This window comes from Pagrus pagrus (assembly GCF_965226575.1).
Source record: "Pagrus pagrus genome assembly, chromosome: 10".
Taxonomy (NCBI): domain Eukaryota; kingdom Metazoa; phylum Chordata; class Actinopteri; order Spariformes; family Sparidae; genus Pagrus; species Pagrus pagrus.
This window is the reverse complement of record NC_140194.1, coordinates 31,174,108-31,189,700: the sequence shown is the minus strand read 5'-3', so window position 1 is coordinate 31,189,700 and position 15,593 is coordinate 31,174,108. Positions and strand designations below refer to the sequence as shown.

At 39.3% G+C, this 15,593-nt stretch overlaps 1 protein-coding gene across 1 annotated transcript in view; it reads right to left on the bottom strand.

Annotated features, from left to right (window-relative positions):
• Positions 1-15,593, bottom strand: part of LOC311263412 (NT-3 growth factor receptor-like) — a 152,779-nt gene that overhangs the window by 89,652 nt on the left and 47,534 nt on the right. The window contains 2 exon segments of the mRNA XM_084363460.1: positions 8,269-8,452; positions 10,971-11,083. Of these exon segments, the coding sequence (XP_084219586.1) occupies positions 8,269-8,452; positions 10,971-11,083 (297 nt within the window).

Below are 15,593 nucleotides of genomic sequence, written 5' to 3'. Positions count from 1 at the left end.
ACCTGTAACCTTGGGTATAAACAGCTATAAAAATACTTACTTCAACAAGAAAGACTTCATCTGGGGAAAGGCCACTCTTTGGAGGAAGGAGTACCATTGCTCCTTAAACTGCAGCAAATAACATTTGGCCCTATAATGACAGTTTTTCTACAGTTCCAATTGTCCCGTCTCATGTTAACATCTTGGCTTGATGTCCATTCAAAAAAGGGGAGAGACGATAAAAACTACACCAGAACATTTCCACATTATCAGACAACTGTTGTAGCTGTATGGAGTCAAATCCCCACACCCCCATCAGTGGTGAGATCAGGTGGGCTGCCCAGTGCAGCTTCTATATTGGTCACTCGCTGCTCCTCATCCATCTCCAGGAACTACTTCATCTAGTTTCTGAATTCAGTCAACTCCTCCATGTCCTCTCTCAGTGTTTAGCGTTTTTTGTCTGATATTGTGGTGACTTTACATTTGAATCTTCTGAAAATGTCCCTTTCAAATATTACAACAAAATTCCTGTTGTGGTGAAAAAATGTAATCTGGGGAGATAATCTGGGTAGGATTACCCGAGTGTTCTGCCAGCCTACAATTCTTTACTGCTTGCCAAATGGAAGCCCTATTCTGTAGTCCTTCATCTGGTTGGTACTTATCAAAAACATTGTTTTAGGTCAGAATATCTAGCTGTTTGTGTCCGCTGTAGTTTTTACTTGTAACCTAATAGTCCAGGCAATCTAGCTCATTTTGGACCTAAAAATAGAACTAATTGTAATAGAATTTTTTTCATCATACATCATTTCAATGAGGTGTCCAGAACAACATACTAAAAGTCCTAAGAAATCCTAGTTGGGGAAATATGTTAAATTCTCATCAATCCAAGATGTGTGCCAATAAGGCCGGACAATAGTACACCCCAATGGGGCTATTTTTTTCCTTTACTCCTATCACAATGAAACTTTATACAATGAAAGTATCCATGAAAATTAAAAATGTTTGTATTACAAGTTTCTTTGAAAATGAATTTAAATATGCAAATGAGCTATACATTAATCGAAATATGCCCAAAATACACCCAAATAGGCTTAATTTTTTCCTTTACTCATACCACAATGAAACTTTATGCAATGAAGGATACATGAAAAGTAAAATTTTTTGTATCACAAGTTTCTTTATCTAACAACACATCTCCAGTGGAACCTCAAACTCTACCACCAACATCAACAGCTGCAAAGTTCCATATTTTACCAAATGATGGAGTGAAAAGGTAGAAGTGAAAGCATGAACCCAAAAGACTGAGGGTGGCATGTTATGGATGGTAGATTTATGCCAATAATGACTGATCAGCCTGCTGCACCACCAGAATTACTGTAGTTTCAAGCAAGACTGCAGCACAAAGAGATGTACATGCAAGAAATATGGACTCCCTTGCACTGCCATATGTGGAGAATGTCATGGTACTAGCTGTACAAACTCCCAGTTTCCTGATTTATCAGATGGCTATGAGCGGGACTAAGAACCAAAGAAGAATCCAGCAACCAAAACATACCATAATGCTAAACTGAGATATAATAGTAAATAATAAACAGACAGGGGAGGATAGACATGAACAGAAAGCATGGGCAAGTACTAAAATGAACAACAAACAAACAAAACTCCTTGCAAGTTTACTATTATTATTATATTTACATTATTATACGGCAATTTTTCTTTTGTTCTTCTTCTGATGTCTTGGTATCTCCTTCTCACTTCATCCACTGTTCGCCTGTTTTTTCCAACAGCATTTACTTTTCCACTGATTTTCTCCCACACGGCGTTCCTTTGCGCGACCGTCAGATTCCTTTGCTGCAGCTCATTGAAATGTTTATTCGCTTCCTCTACCAACACTTCTAATTCCCAAGGGCCGAATTTCACTTTGCGCTTTCACTCTCTCAAACTCGCCATGCTGAAAACCATGAAACACACTAAACCCTCATTTAAATAGGCGTGTCTCCAACACGTTTGCACCTGTTGTCATTATCGCAATCACTTAGTAAATCGCCCGCAAACCGCGGTTCAACCCCACACGCAAATTTCTAGATTGCGCACGCAGATTAGTACAAGCAATTTGGGATCTTAGTAGATCCGGCCCTAAACACATAAGGCAAGACAGGGACTTGCAGGGGCTAACACTAGGAGAGATATGGGCAAAATGCAGGGGAACAAGAACAGGGAAGTACTCTAGAGTAGAACAAAGAAATGAATAGCACACAAAATAAGCCCACAAAGACAAAGGGAACATGAGGGCTTACATACAGAAGGACAACAATTAAGGAGCGACTAGGCGCAGAGACGGAACAGGGAGGTGCAGGGGTACCAGAGGGCAAGGATCTGGGGAGGGGAAATAAGCCTGGGGCAAGGGGGCGGAGCACCAGGGGGTGCCCAAACCAAGAGGTACAGAAAAAGAGCAGAGAATCCTAAAAACAAAACTTAAAAAACTTTTTTTTAAAAATCTTAAAAAAACAAAACCCTAAAAAAAAACCTCCCCTGTTGTTGCTACCGTGTTGTGGTGGGGAGGCTTCTGTGCCTCCATGACCCTGAGGGCTATACCAGTAGGTTCAACCAAGCCAGGCAGGTTTCAGCTTAGAGGCCAGTCCAAAAGCAACACTGCCATGAGCCATTGGCAGTAGGATGGTTGGGTGAAGATTTGACGGAAATATGCATCTGTCATGTATGAATGGTGTTTTTGACATAATTCCATTAAACAACAATATTTTGATGAAATTGTTCATGAAAATCTGATCAGTGTGTTTGATATCACACAACAAAAACATTTTAATTACAATACATTTTGTGGAAAGACAGTTTTCCTGTTATGAAATTTGGGCATATTCAATTAGTGTTGAGCTAATTTGCTTATTAAAATTCATTTTCAAAGAAGCTTGTAATACAAGAAAAGTTACCTTTCATGTATACTCTCATTGTGTAAAGTTTTATTGTGGTTGGAGTAAACGAAAAAATTAAGCCTATTCAGGTGTATTTTAGGCATATTTGATTAGTGTATAGCTCATTTGCATATTCAAATTCATTTTCAAAGAAACTTATAATACAAAAAATTTAACTTTTCATGTATACTTTCACTGTGTAAAGTTTCATTGTGGTATGAGTAAAGGAAAAAATTAAGCCTCTTAGGGTGTATTTTGGGCATATTTCGATTAGTGTATAGCTCATTTGCATATTTAAATTTATTTTCAAAGAAACTTGTAATACAAACATTTTTACTTTCCATGGATACTTTCATTGGGATAGGAGTAAAGGAAAAAAATAGCCCCATTGGGGTGTACTATTGTCCGGCCTTATTGGCACACATCTTGGATTGATGAGAATTTAACATATTTCCCCAACTAGGATTTCTTAGGACTTTTAGTATGTTGTTCTGGACACCTCATTGAAATGATGTATGATGAAAAAAATTCTATTACAATTAGTCTGTCGTAAAACGCTATTTTGCCTGGACTATAAGGACATCCATAATCTTACTTTGAAACCTTTATTTCCTACTCGGTTCTCCCTTGCATTTCCACTGTATTATGCAAACCCTGACATTTCAGATATATATGCATATAACACATTTATTATGCACAGGGGGGTACAATATGGATTTTTTCAACCAATACAGGTACATTCACATTTTTGTGTTTTAAAAAGAACCTCCTAATTTGCAGATTATTCACACCTGAGGGCAAGAAATACTGAGATGTAGTGAGGAAGGCTAGTGTATATGATTTAATATCCATTAGCTCTATTAAGATTAGTTGTTTTAAAACTCATGGACTTTTCTTCTCCTCTGCTAAACATACAGCGGTATACAGGTGCATACCGCTACCTACTGTATCAGAGTTTGTACATGCCGTGCTTGTTATGTCCATCTTTCATATTGTCATCTGTATTAATTAGCTATAATTTCAACACCAGGGAAACAGCCAAAAACATAAATTTCCCAATATAAGCCCGATATCGTGCATCTCTATTTATGCATCAGCAGAATTGATTGTCATTATGTGTGCTGTTTGGTGTGCAAGTGAAGTAAGTGGTTGTGGGACACACAATATATGAACTTGAGTGTGTATTTTTATTAATTTAGATACAAGTTTATATGCTGGTAAAGAATAGGGCACTATTAGGGACAGTGCAAGCCCATCAATGGCCCCAAATGGCTTCCAGTGATCCGTGAGAACTTTTTGTTTGCTCCAATGTGCATATTGTGATTCTTTAATTTTCTATGATCTTGTGTCATTCTTTTTTATCTTTCTGTGGTCTGTTTGGCTGTGTTTTCTATCTACATTTCTGTCAAAAGCTTGCCACTGTGTTTTTTGTTGTGGTCCTCACTGTGATGTGATGATTCATCTTCTTGACCAATTGTAAGGGACAGTATCACTGGCACAGCTCTTGAAAGTCGCTGGAACTTGTATTAAGTATCATCTCCAGAGAGGCATGGGTACTAAAAGCCGGTATTAAACGAGCCCTGGGTTTAAAGTGGTTTTGGCAGTGGTTTTACACAAGCAGCTTGCTAACTCAGCTAAAAGCGAAATGTTACAACTAGCGTAGTGGTACGCTCAAACGAAAGCTGTGAGTTTGTAGTAACCGTTTAGCTTAGTTTGTCACGTACCAGCATTTTAGAATTTGCAAACTCTTGTAAACTTTGCTGCCAGCTGAGACAAACCAGCCCCTCCTCTCTCTACCAGCAGTATCTGTAGGAAGTGAGCAGCAGTGGGAGAACTGATACTGATACCACGAACTAGTGTTCTTCATTCTTTCTAAACTTCACTGAGTTTTGGACAGGGATATTATTTTATTTACACTTTATTAATGCTTCCATTGAGATATTATTGAGTTCATAGGGATTTTGTTGATGTAAATATGACTGTTGCTGCTCTAGAAACAGCACAGTCATAGTTATAACATCCATTTTTTACAGTAATGCAGTCTTGGCAGTCTTCAGTTCCAATGATTTCTACAACTCTCATTTTCCATTTTTTTGATGGAAAACACGTGGTGAAACAAGCTTGCTTCAAATCTGAATGTATTATGGTTCTTCTGAAAATGTGACCAGATCTACAACAAACTGAATGACCCGTGAGTCTGAGTCTGTGATGTATAAAGTTATGTGAATCAAATTTTCCTTGTAGCATGGCCTCTTAGCTTCATCTGAGTGATTATGATGGTAAATAGACTTGCATTTCTATAGCGCTTTTCCGCTACTAACAGTCTACTGACCGCTCAAAGCGCTTTACAACACTTGTCAGATTCACCCATTCACACACACATTCATACACTGATGGCAGAGGAGCCATGCAAGGTGCCAACTGCTCATCGGGAGCAATTTGGGGTTCAGTATCTTGCTCAAGGTCACTTTGGCATGCAGCTAGGGGGAGCCGGGATTCAAACCAGTGACCTTCCGATTGCTAGACAACCCGCTCTACCTCCTGAGCTACAGCCACCCCATGATTGATGATTCTGGGCCCATTTTGCTTGTTTGATACACCCATTAGACGCAGCCACAAATACTACAATGGGAAAGTCTAAAGAGCTCAGCATTGATCTGAAAGAGCACATTATTGATTTGGACAAGTCAGGAAAGTCACTTGGAGCCATTTCAAAGCAGTTACAGGTCCCAAGATCAACTGGGCAAACAAGAAAAGAAGAAACATAATCTATCAACTGCTGCTGAGAGAAAACTGGTCAGGATGGTCAAGCACTAAGTGGGCAATTTTCATACCCATATTTATTATTTATTAATAACAATACACAGCCCACACTGTTTATAATTAAACTGTTTATATTTGTACAAAATATTTTTATACGAGTCCATTTCTATTTCTTACCTTTTAATTTTATTGTTTATTTTTTACTATTATTATTGTTTATTGTTATATTGAACTGTCCTTTGACTATTTTGATGCACAAATCACAAATTACCCCGTTTGCAAGACAAATAAAGGAATTCTGATTCTGATTCTGAAGAGTCAACCAAAAACCACCATAAAGCAGGTCTGCAATGAATTAGAAGCTGATGGAAGACAGGTGACAGTGTCCACAGTCAAGTGTGTGTAAAGCAGTGTGGTAAAGGAATGGCTAAATCAGGCTAGAATTTAGGGTTTGGAGTGGCTTTCCCAAGTCCTGAATTGAACCCTGCTGAAGAAGTCGGTGCCAGGAAGACAACAAATTTGGTTGAACAGTTTTTGTCAAGATGAGTGGTAAAAAACAGATTTGGTCATATTTTCAGAAGACCTATAATAAATTCATCACTGAACCAAACTTCATGAATGTTTTCTGTGACAAAGTAGTATGTGTTCCTCTGATTACACCGCAGAAAGATGAGAGCTGTAGAAATCATTGGAACTTAAAACTTGCATGATATACATTTTCTTTACTATCTATGTCAATTTTGAACATTACTGTAGTTCCAGCACCTTCTTCCCAAAATGATCAGAGAAAAGCTTAATGGTGTTACTTTGAATGCCCTTAAGTCCCTGCAGTTCAAAAAGGCTACATTTGTTCCCAAGTCATGTGATACATCTCAACTACACAAAGGCCAATCAATCAATTATGTATTTGTGGAGACAGCTGGTGACTTCAAATGAGATGAAATGCTTTATTGTTCCATATTCTAACAGTATGAAATATGAAAGAGTCTGGGGGAAAGGTTGGGGTTGGTACATTTCACAGCAGCGACATGTAAGCCTTATACAGATCTAAACATTTCAGAAAAAAATGGAAAGCAATCATTGCTTCACAGAGCACCCCCAGAGTCACCAACGGCACCCTCCAGACTACAACTTGACTAATTCTCACTTTATAATTCATTCATTAATTCGTTCATTCATTCAACCTTTTTTTAAATCTCGAAAAATCATTGAGGGTTGCCCTCATTTTCAATTATGTCGAGAGCACAAATAAAAAAAACAACATAATAGGTGCAAAAATGTGATAACAAACAGAAACAATGAACATAATCACAGGGTGAGTAAACAGAATGGGTAAATAAAAATGATAACAGATAAGAAGCAATATGACAGAATACCAATAAAAAAGTGCTGAAAATGATAACAAACTGCAAGCAAATGAACATGACAAAACACAAAACAGAGATGCATAAACAATAAATAGCAGACAACCATACAGGACAGCACGTAGTAAAAAACAGTTACATTCAAATGCTGAGTAGTTTGAAATCAAAGTCTTAAACTGACCTATAGGTATAACTGTATCAAGTTTAAATGTACATTGTAAAATGTTCCAAGTGTATGGAGCACTGAAACTGAGAGCAGTTTTCCCAAATGTAGTGTTTACCCAGGGAACTTCCAGCATTATACAATCACTAGAGCGTGTTGAATAGTGACTCTGTGAGCAGTTTAATAAAGAGCTGATATGTGGTGGCATGTTGAAACAGAAACCAATGGCTGTCATGTCTTTCTGTCAAAGATGCCCATCCAACTTTTTTATGTAGAATGCAATGATGAGTGGAATAACAATCACCAGTAATGAATCTGAGGGCGGAGTGATAAACCCAAGTCTACTGGAGTAAGAGTGGAGACAGAGGCCTGTCTATTGATAACATAACCATAATCCAGGACAGATAAAAATACAGCTTCAATGATCCATTTCCTACAGAACATGGGGAAAGTTGTTCTGTTTCTGTATAAATAATTATAAAATAATAATTATTAAAAAATAATAAATTGTTGTCTTAGCTTGCTGACAAGTGTGTTAATATGAAATTTAAATGTGAGTTTCTGATCCAACCAGATACCCAAATATTTGTACTCAGAAACCCTTTCAATACTGAGTGGTAACATGCAGACCAATGTCTGTGATATCTCTGGCTCTTCAGTATGTCATGAATTTGGTTTTGTTTGCATTAAGGACTGATTTCAGGTTAAAAAGAGATTCTTGCAGTTTGTCAAAAGCTTGCTGGAGAATTGTAATGGCTTTATGTGCAGTTTTAGCGCAGCAGTACAGGACTGTATCATCAGCATAAAGATACATTGATCATGTGAATCAACCATAGAAAGGTCAAACACAAACCCACACTATAAACAGTGGCGTATAAGAATGCTCAGGCCAGTTATCACAAATGGAATGATATGTTTTAATTTTGCTGTTATCATTTGCAGGTAATCACTACAGATGAAATGCACTGTTGCTCAAGTATTTTCATGTATGTAGCATATTAAATAATGTTACTTTAGTAGTAGTAAATATGACATCAACTCAACATGCCCCATTAAAGTCCCAACTCACCTTCAAAGGGCTTGTCAAGGAAGTGTCCGTACACAGAACTGATGGCTTCACCCAGATAGTTGGTGGCCTCCAAAGTATAGTTGCCATTGTTGTGGTGTGTTGGGTTTTTAAAGGTAAGGCAGCCCTCTACGTAGTCCTGATAAATATCCATATCAGGGCGAACATACTCAGTGTGGGTAATTTCCTGATTAGGGAATGACAGAAGAGCAACAAACTGTGAACAGTGACATCAAAGTTATTTAACAGGAAATCCTTTGACCCAACTGAAAAGTATCACACTTCAAGATAGTAACATGTCATCAAAATATCACCCTAGACCTGAGGGTTATCAAACCTTTTGTGTCAGTCCTTTTAAAAGCTGAAAAATGTCAGGCAACTCACTCCCTTACCTCATGCAAAATAAAGTGAAAGCTTATCCATTTGTAAACTGTGATGAGATTTACCAACAGTACAGTTATAAGATATGTACTTTACTTGATTACTTACTATATTCTCTGCCACTTTATACTTCTCACCCACCTAATTTCAGAGACAAATACTGTCATTTTTACTCCACTACATTTATCTAATAGCAAGTGTCACTAGTAATTTTGCAGATTATTTTTTATACATCATAATTAAAAATATATATATATAATAGATTTTAAAAAAATCTTTTCTCTTCTCAAGCAATCTTAAGTCTGTAATTAACTCATTGGAGTTGTACGTTCTTAAAACAAAAGTAAAAAAATCTTTCAGTGAAGTAAGCATATTCCCACCTGTTTTCATCCTGTTAAACAAATTGATGAAAAAAAAAGGGGTAACTGCTCAGAAACATTAAGGGAACACGTCACCGTATAACACTAATTCAGTTTAACTTCTGGGATATCCATCCATTTAAGAAGCATAGGTGATTGTGAATCAATTTCACCTGCTTTGGTGCAAATTAAAGTGACAACAGGTGCAATGGACAGACAAAAGCAAGACAACCCCCAAAAAGGGAATGGTGGCCACTGATAGTGGTGGCCACTTCTTGCAACCTCAGTCGTGAAGACTATAGTCTTCACGACTGAGGTTGCAAGAAGGTTTGCTGTGTCTCCCAGCACAGTCTCATGAGCATGGAGGAGATACCAGGAGACCGGCAATTACACAAAGTGCATCAACCCAGCAGCAGGACCGATGTATGCTCCTTTGTGCTAGGACGAACAGGAGGAGCAACACCAGAGCCCTACAAAATGACCTCCAGCTGTTGTGCATGTTTCTGACCAAACTGTCAGAAGTCCATGAGGGTGGCATGAGGGCCCCGCATCCTCTAGTGGGACCTGTGCTCGCAGCCAAGCACCGTGCAGCTCAATTGGCATTCACAAGAGGATACCAGAATTGGCAGGTCCGCCATTGGCGCCCCGTTCTCTTCACAGATGAGAGCAGGTTCACACTGAGCACATGTGACAGGTGTGAAAGAGTCTGGAGACGTCGTGGTGAACATTATGCTGCCTCTAACATCATCCAGCATGACCGGTTTGGCGGTGGGTCAGTGATGGTCTGGGGAGGCATATCCTTGGAGGGTTGCACAGACCTCCATGTCATAGCCAACGGTAGCCTGACTGCTGTTAGGTACCAGGATGAAATCCTCAGAGCGATTGTCAGGCCTTACGCTGGTGCAGTGGGCCTTGGGTTCCTCCTGGTGCAGCACAATGCCCATCCTCATGTGGCCTCGTTCCCCTGATCTAAATCCAATTAAGCACCTATGGGACGTTATGTATCGGTGCATCTGACACCTTCAAGTACCACCACAGACTGTCCAGGAGCTCACTCTGATCCAGGTTTGGGAGGAGAGGCTGAAGGACACCATCTGCCGACTCATCAGGAGCATGCCCAGATGTTGTCTGGAGTGAATACAGGCACGTGGGGGCCATACACACTACTGAGTCACATGATGAGTTGCAGTGATAAAATTCACACAAGTTGGATCAGCCTGTGATTTAAATGTTTTAACTTGATTTTGGATGTGATTTTGAATCCAACCCTCAATGGGTTGATACTTTTGGTTTCCGTTGACCATTGTTAGATCATTTTTTTCTCAACAAATTAGACAATGTACACCAGAAAGGATTTTCAACTTGAACAATTTGTTCATCAAGATCTGGTGTGTGATTAAACTGTTCCCTTAATTTGTTTGAGCAGTGTATTTAAGATTACCTCCAATGTAAGAAATATTTAAATCACCTAATCATATTTATTGATAATTATCAAAGACAAACTCCACGTAAACAAATAGGGCAGGCAGGAACTGCACCGCAATGCTGCCTATGTGAACACAAACAGGTGAGTGAGCAGCAGCAGCAGCAGCTCAGAAACAGAGCCGCCATGCACTACACAAGCATCCAGTGTGGCAAACCTGTAAGGGGGACACAGTTACCCAGTCTGGAGACCACTGCAATGGTAAAACATTGCCAGTGAAGTTTTATTTTTGTGTTTTTTCAATGGAAGTTAAACTTCAACCACTAGACAGTTATCTCAAAACTTGAGCTCATTAGAATCTATAACCCTATCAGTTTTCCTGTAGCCTTAGAATTGCAAATCATTTTTTTTACTTTTCTCCATGGTGTATTTCATGGACAGAATTTCATTTTACACAGGGAAACGAATGACACTTAAGCACAGCATAACTCCAAAATCTAAGTTGTACTTGAGAGTGACACTGCTGGATTAGTGAAAAGCACCTTATCTTTATAGAACCAGCGTAAGGTTGGATGTGGTGAACCTCGGACAGTGAACTCGATACATGTGTCATGGCGTCGCTCTGGCTCCTTCAGCTTCACGATGGAAGGAGGAACTGAAGACACAAAAGAGAACAGGACAGATGAGCAATGTTCACTTTGCAACTGAAACAGAGGAAGACTGTTATTTTTGCTGGTCTCATCACAGTCTGTTCCAATCAATTTGGACAGTGTGAACATTTGTGCTCCTGTAAGTGTTTCCCTCTGTTAAGTGAGGGATTGTGATGTGGTATGGGAGGACACAACTGGGCATAGCCCCTGATTTCTGACTCCTGGCTTGGGAGCAACAGAGTATTTGTCCTCCCCTGCTCGTGCAGTATCCTGGCCGCATGATGTTTAGACACCAAGCAACAAAAAAGAAACTCAATTTGAGCAATTTGGCGGACCTCTAAATGTTCCTGCATGTGTCTTTGTATGGTCCATATGACGATATCTGTTTCACCTTGAAACAGAACATGTTTTTCCAACCAATGCTTATACAAAAAACACAAAAAACTTCCACATAAATATTAGAGTAATGGACTATATTTATAGTGTTATGACATACATTTTGTGTTAACAACTTAAACACCAACACTGTCAGGCAGCCGTTCTGATTGGCAGCTAATGAGATTGGCCACCACAGTGTGACGTCGGGTTGCATTTCTCCAAAACTCGATTCTTTTCAACTTTCTGCACACTTTCTGATATGAATAGGAGGACTGATGTGATTTGAATGAGGCATTACAAAATTGTGTCCACAATTTGCCGTTTGCGACTACAATGTCATTGTTTTACCACAACTGAAATACAAACCAGCACCAGAGAAGGGTGATCACTGTTATTAGCCATTCCACCACAACTTAGATGTATGGTAAGGTCAAAAGTTGACATACACTCGTAAAAAACATGTATATCATGGCAGTCTTGAGTTCTGATTATTTCTACAGCTCTCATTTTTCTGTGATGTAGTGAGAGGAACACATAATACTTTGGTTCAATAATGAATTTATTATAGGACTTCTGAAAATATGACCAAATCTGCTGGATCAAAAATATACATACAGTAATTCTAATATTTGATTAAATTTCCCTTAGTCATTTTCAACAGTAGATATGGGTTTCTCTGGGTTCACTTTCTCACTTCCAAAAATATTGCTGCTCATTGTGGCCAAACAACTCAATGTTTGTTTCATGTGACCACAGAGTTTTCCTCCAGAAGGTTTTTTTCTTTGTCCATGTGATCAGCAGCAAACTTCAGTTGATCTTTAAGGTGTTGCGTCTGGGGGAAGGTTTTTTTCTTGCACAGCAGCCTCTCAGCCCATGGCAATGTAAAACTGTGGACACTGACATCTGTCTTCCAACAGCTTCTAATTCATTGCAGACTTGCTTTTTGGTGGTTTTTGGTTGACTCTTGATCATCCTGACCAGTTTTCTCTCAGCAGCAGGTGATAGTTTGTGTTTTCTTCCTGATCGTGGCAGTGACACAACTGTGCCATGCACTTTATACTTACAAACAGTTGTTTGTACAGTTGATCTTGGGACCTGTAACTGCTTTGAAGTGGCTCCAAGTGACTTTCCTGACTTGTTCAAATCAATAATGAGCTCTTTCAGATCAATGCTGAGCTCTTTAGACTTTGCCATTGTAGTGTTTGTGGCTGAGTCTAATGGCTGTATCAAACAAGCCCTATTAAAATGGGCCCAGAAAAGTCAGCAGCTGTTATCGATCAGAATCAGTCAGAAGAAGTTAAGAGGCCATGCTACAAAGAACATTTGATTCATACAACTTTCTATAATCACCAGAATTGATTGTTCAAGTTACTGTATGTATATTTTTGATCCAGCAGATTTGGTCACATTTTCAAAAGACCTATAATAACTTGAATGTTTTTTGTGACAAAGTAGCATTATGTTCCACTCATTCCATCACAGAAAGATGAGAGTTGTAGAAATCATTGGAGCTCAAGACTGCCATGATGTATGTTTTTTACAAGTGGATGGAAACTTTAAACCATGACTGTACTTTGTTGGATGAGTACCACTTCTGAAGAGAGGCAAGTTCACGTTGTACGTTATTGCTCAATTACAGATCTGTTTACACTAGATGTATTACTGTGACGTCAGCATATAGATGTAATTGATAGTCAGGACAACGTTAAGGAAGGTCATTAATAAAAATGGAAAAAAATGAGTGGTCCCAGAGATGACCCTTGTGGTCCCTTCTCAACAATTTTATAATCAGATTGATTCCACCGAGACTGACACAGTGGCATCTAATATGAAGACATGAATTAATCCAAAGTAAAATATCCTGAGAGACGCCAATGGAATAAAGTTAGACCAGGAGGCAGTGCTGCAGTCCTAAACGCTCCTCTGCTCTTCTTTTAGAGCAGTTACCCACACAAAACCAGACCACTTAAATCAATTAAAAAAAGAGCAGTTTAACATAAAAACATGAAAACTGTTAAGAAAAAATAGGAACATTGAATGTGAGCATCTCTGCTGTCTTACCCGGGAATTCCACTGGATCCATGTGCATTGCAGTTATACGTATGTGTTATCAACACAACAACAGAAGTGTACCCAACTGAAGGATTAGAAGAAGTGCTTGGATTTGTCTATTTTTTTGAAATTTTTGTGCTGGCGTCAACACGGAGTGTTTTATTATGAAAATTAACACACAAATGTACTTATTGTAAGTCGCTTTGGACAAAAGCATCTGCTAAATGCCCTAAATGTAAATGTGAATGTAAATGTTTGGCGTTGTTGGAGGACATAGCCATTATGCAATTTAAAGGGACTTGGGGCAGTATCAAGAAATAAGGCTCAATAGTGACACGATGGCTGTTGCGGCCATTAGGGTAACTGCAGCCATCAGACAAGCCGGTGCGGGAGCACGCATGAACTCTTCACAGCAGCGCAACTGAAGCCTTATCCCCTACACACATGAAGCAGCCAGGAAGCCGGCTCGCTGTGTGTAGCGACACACAAGCGCGGCGATTTACCGTTACGGTTGATGCAGTCTGAAAGGCACAGGCGAAAGCAAGGACGGCACAGTGAAGGACAGAAATATCGTCTCTGATACGGGATTGCTGTGTGTTAGCGGCTAATGTTGCTTCACCGACACAAACAAACCGCTAGCCTGTGGCTACATCCAGCTGCTAACGTCACCTCCCGGATAACAGGTTGGGCTTTCGGTCCCATATATAAAGGGACATATTTCTAACTGTTCGGTTTCAGAATAAAGAACCGTGGAAAATGCGCAGTCTGTAACTATTCAGTGTTACACAGCGGTGGACTAAGTTACATGTTTACAGCTAACGCTACTTTGCACGTTAGGTCACTCCGAGTCCTCAGTGATCTCATATGATTTTCAAATCAAGCTCTAAACATGACCTGTAATGTTTTCTTACCTGGTTGCTAGAGAATGAGCCACGTCAGCATCTGTTTTCAGTCCCAATTCAAGATGAAGCTGCCTCCATGACTCGAACGTGTATCAACTAACGACATGGAGAGGTCGAGAGAGCGCAGAGACTCCCTTTTCCTCCTCCAGGAGCTTGCACACTCACACTGTGTGCAGAGATATGCTCCTTGGCCTCTAGCTTAAAATCCGACCATTTTTTTGTCTGAACTCACAGCATCCACTACTTCTGTCACTTTCTGCCATTTCAAGTGCTTCATTTTGTTGCAAATGCCAGAACTTAAGCCTCTAAATAATTAGCTTTTTTGTCTGTCAGTTTGATCAATCATTACTTCAAGTTCACAGTCTTTAAAATTAAGCCTCTTCTTTTTCAACTACTTCTTAGTTAGTTTAGCCACTCTCCTCAAAACTAAACTAAATTCTATATATTAAACGGGGTAATTAGGGGTGCATACAATTTCAGATCAATTGAGTTAAGACAAAAAGCCTTGTCGCAACAGACATGTGGGATTTTACAAATCTGACGCAAAGACTGAGTATGCATATTTCCTGTTTTGTGTGTATACAGATTTCTACACCTGTGTAGCGGACACAGCTCAACAAAGTTACATTCCACAACAAGGTCAACTTAAGTACACGCAGTCCGTTTTCAAAAAAACTGATTGCTTTCCACTTAACAGCCACAAAACTATCAGTATGATGCCATCCAGACTGGACAGTTTTCCCACTCCGAAGGAAGGACAAGCGTAACACCTCAAACTGGTTTATAATAGGGGCCGGGTGAGATTAGCAGGGCCAAAAGGATAAATGGCACTACCACAGGATGGAGATGGGGTATGTTCTACAATGGGAATAATCAGACCTAATCTATAAGAGCCCTGACACACGCATGGATTTTGAAAACCCTCTTTTTCAACTGGGGAGCCCGTCAAATAACAACAGTGATTGTAAATCTCCTTGCATATGAAGTTGACTGAACATTAAATGCTTCTACCTTTGCAGCACCTTTTAATATCAGTACAAAGTAAGTGTTTTATTCATTTGCCAATATGCTCATCACATTCAGTCAAAAATCTTTTTCAAGGTAAAGAAAATTCCATTGTTCTAACACTTTCCAAGCCTGAGTTATTCATTTAAGATATTCATTGCATTTCTAACTTGTGACG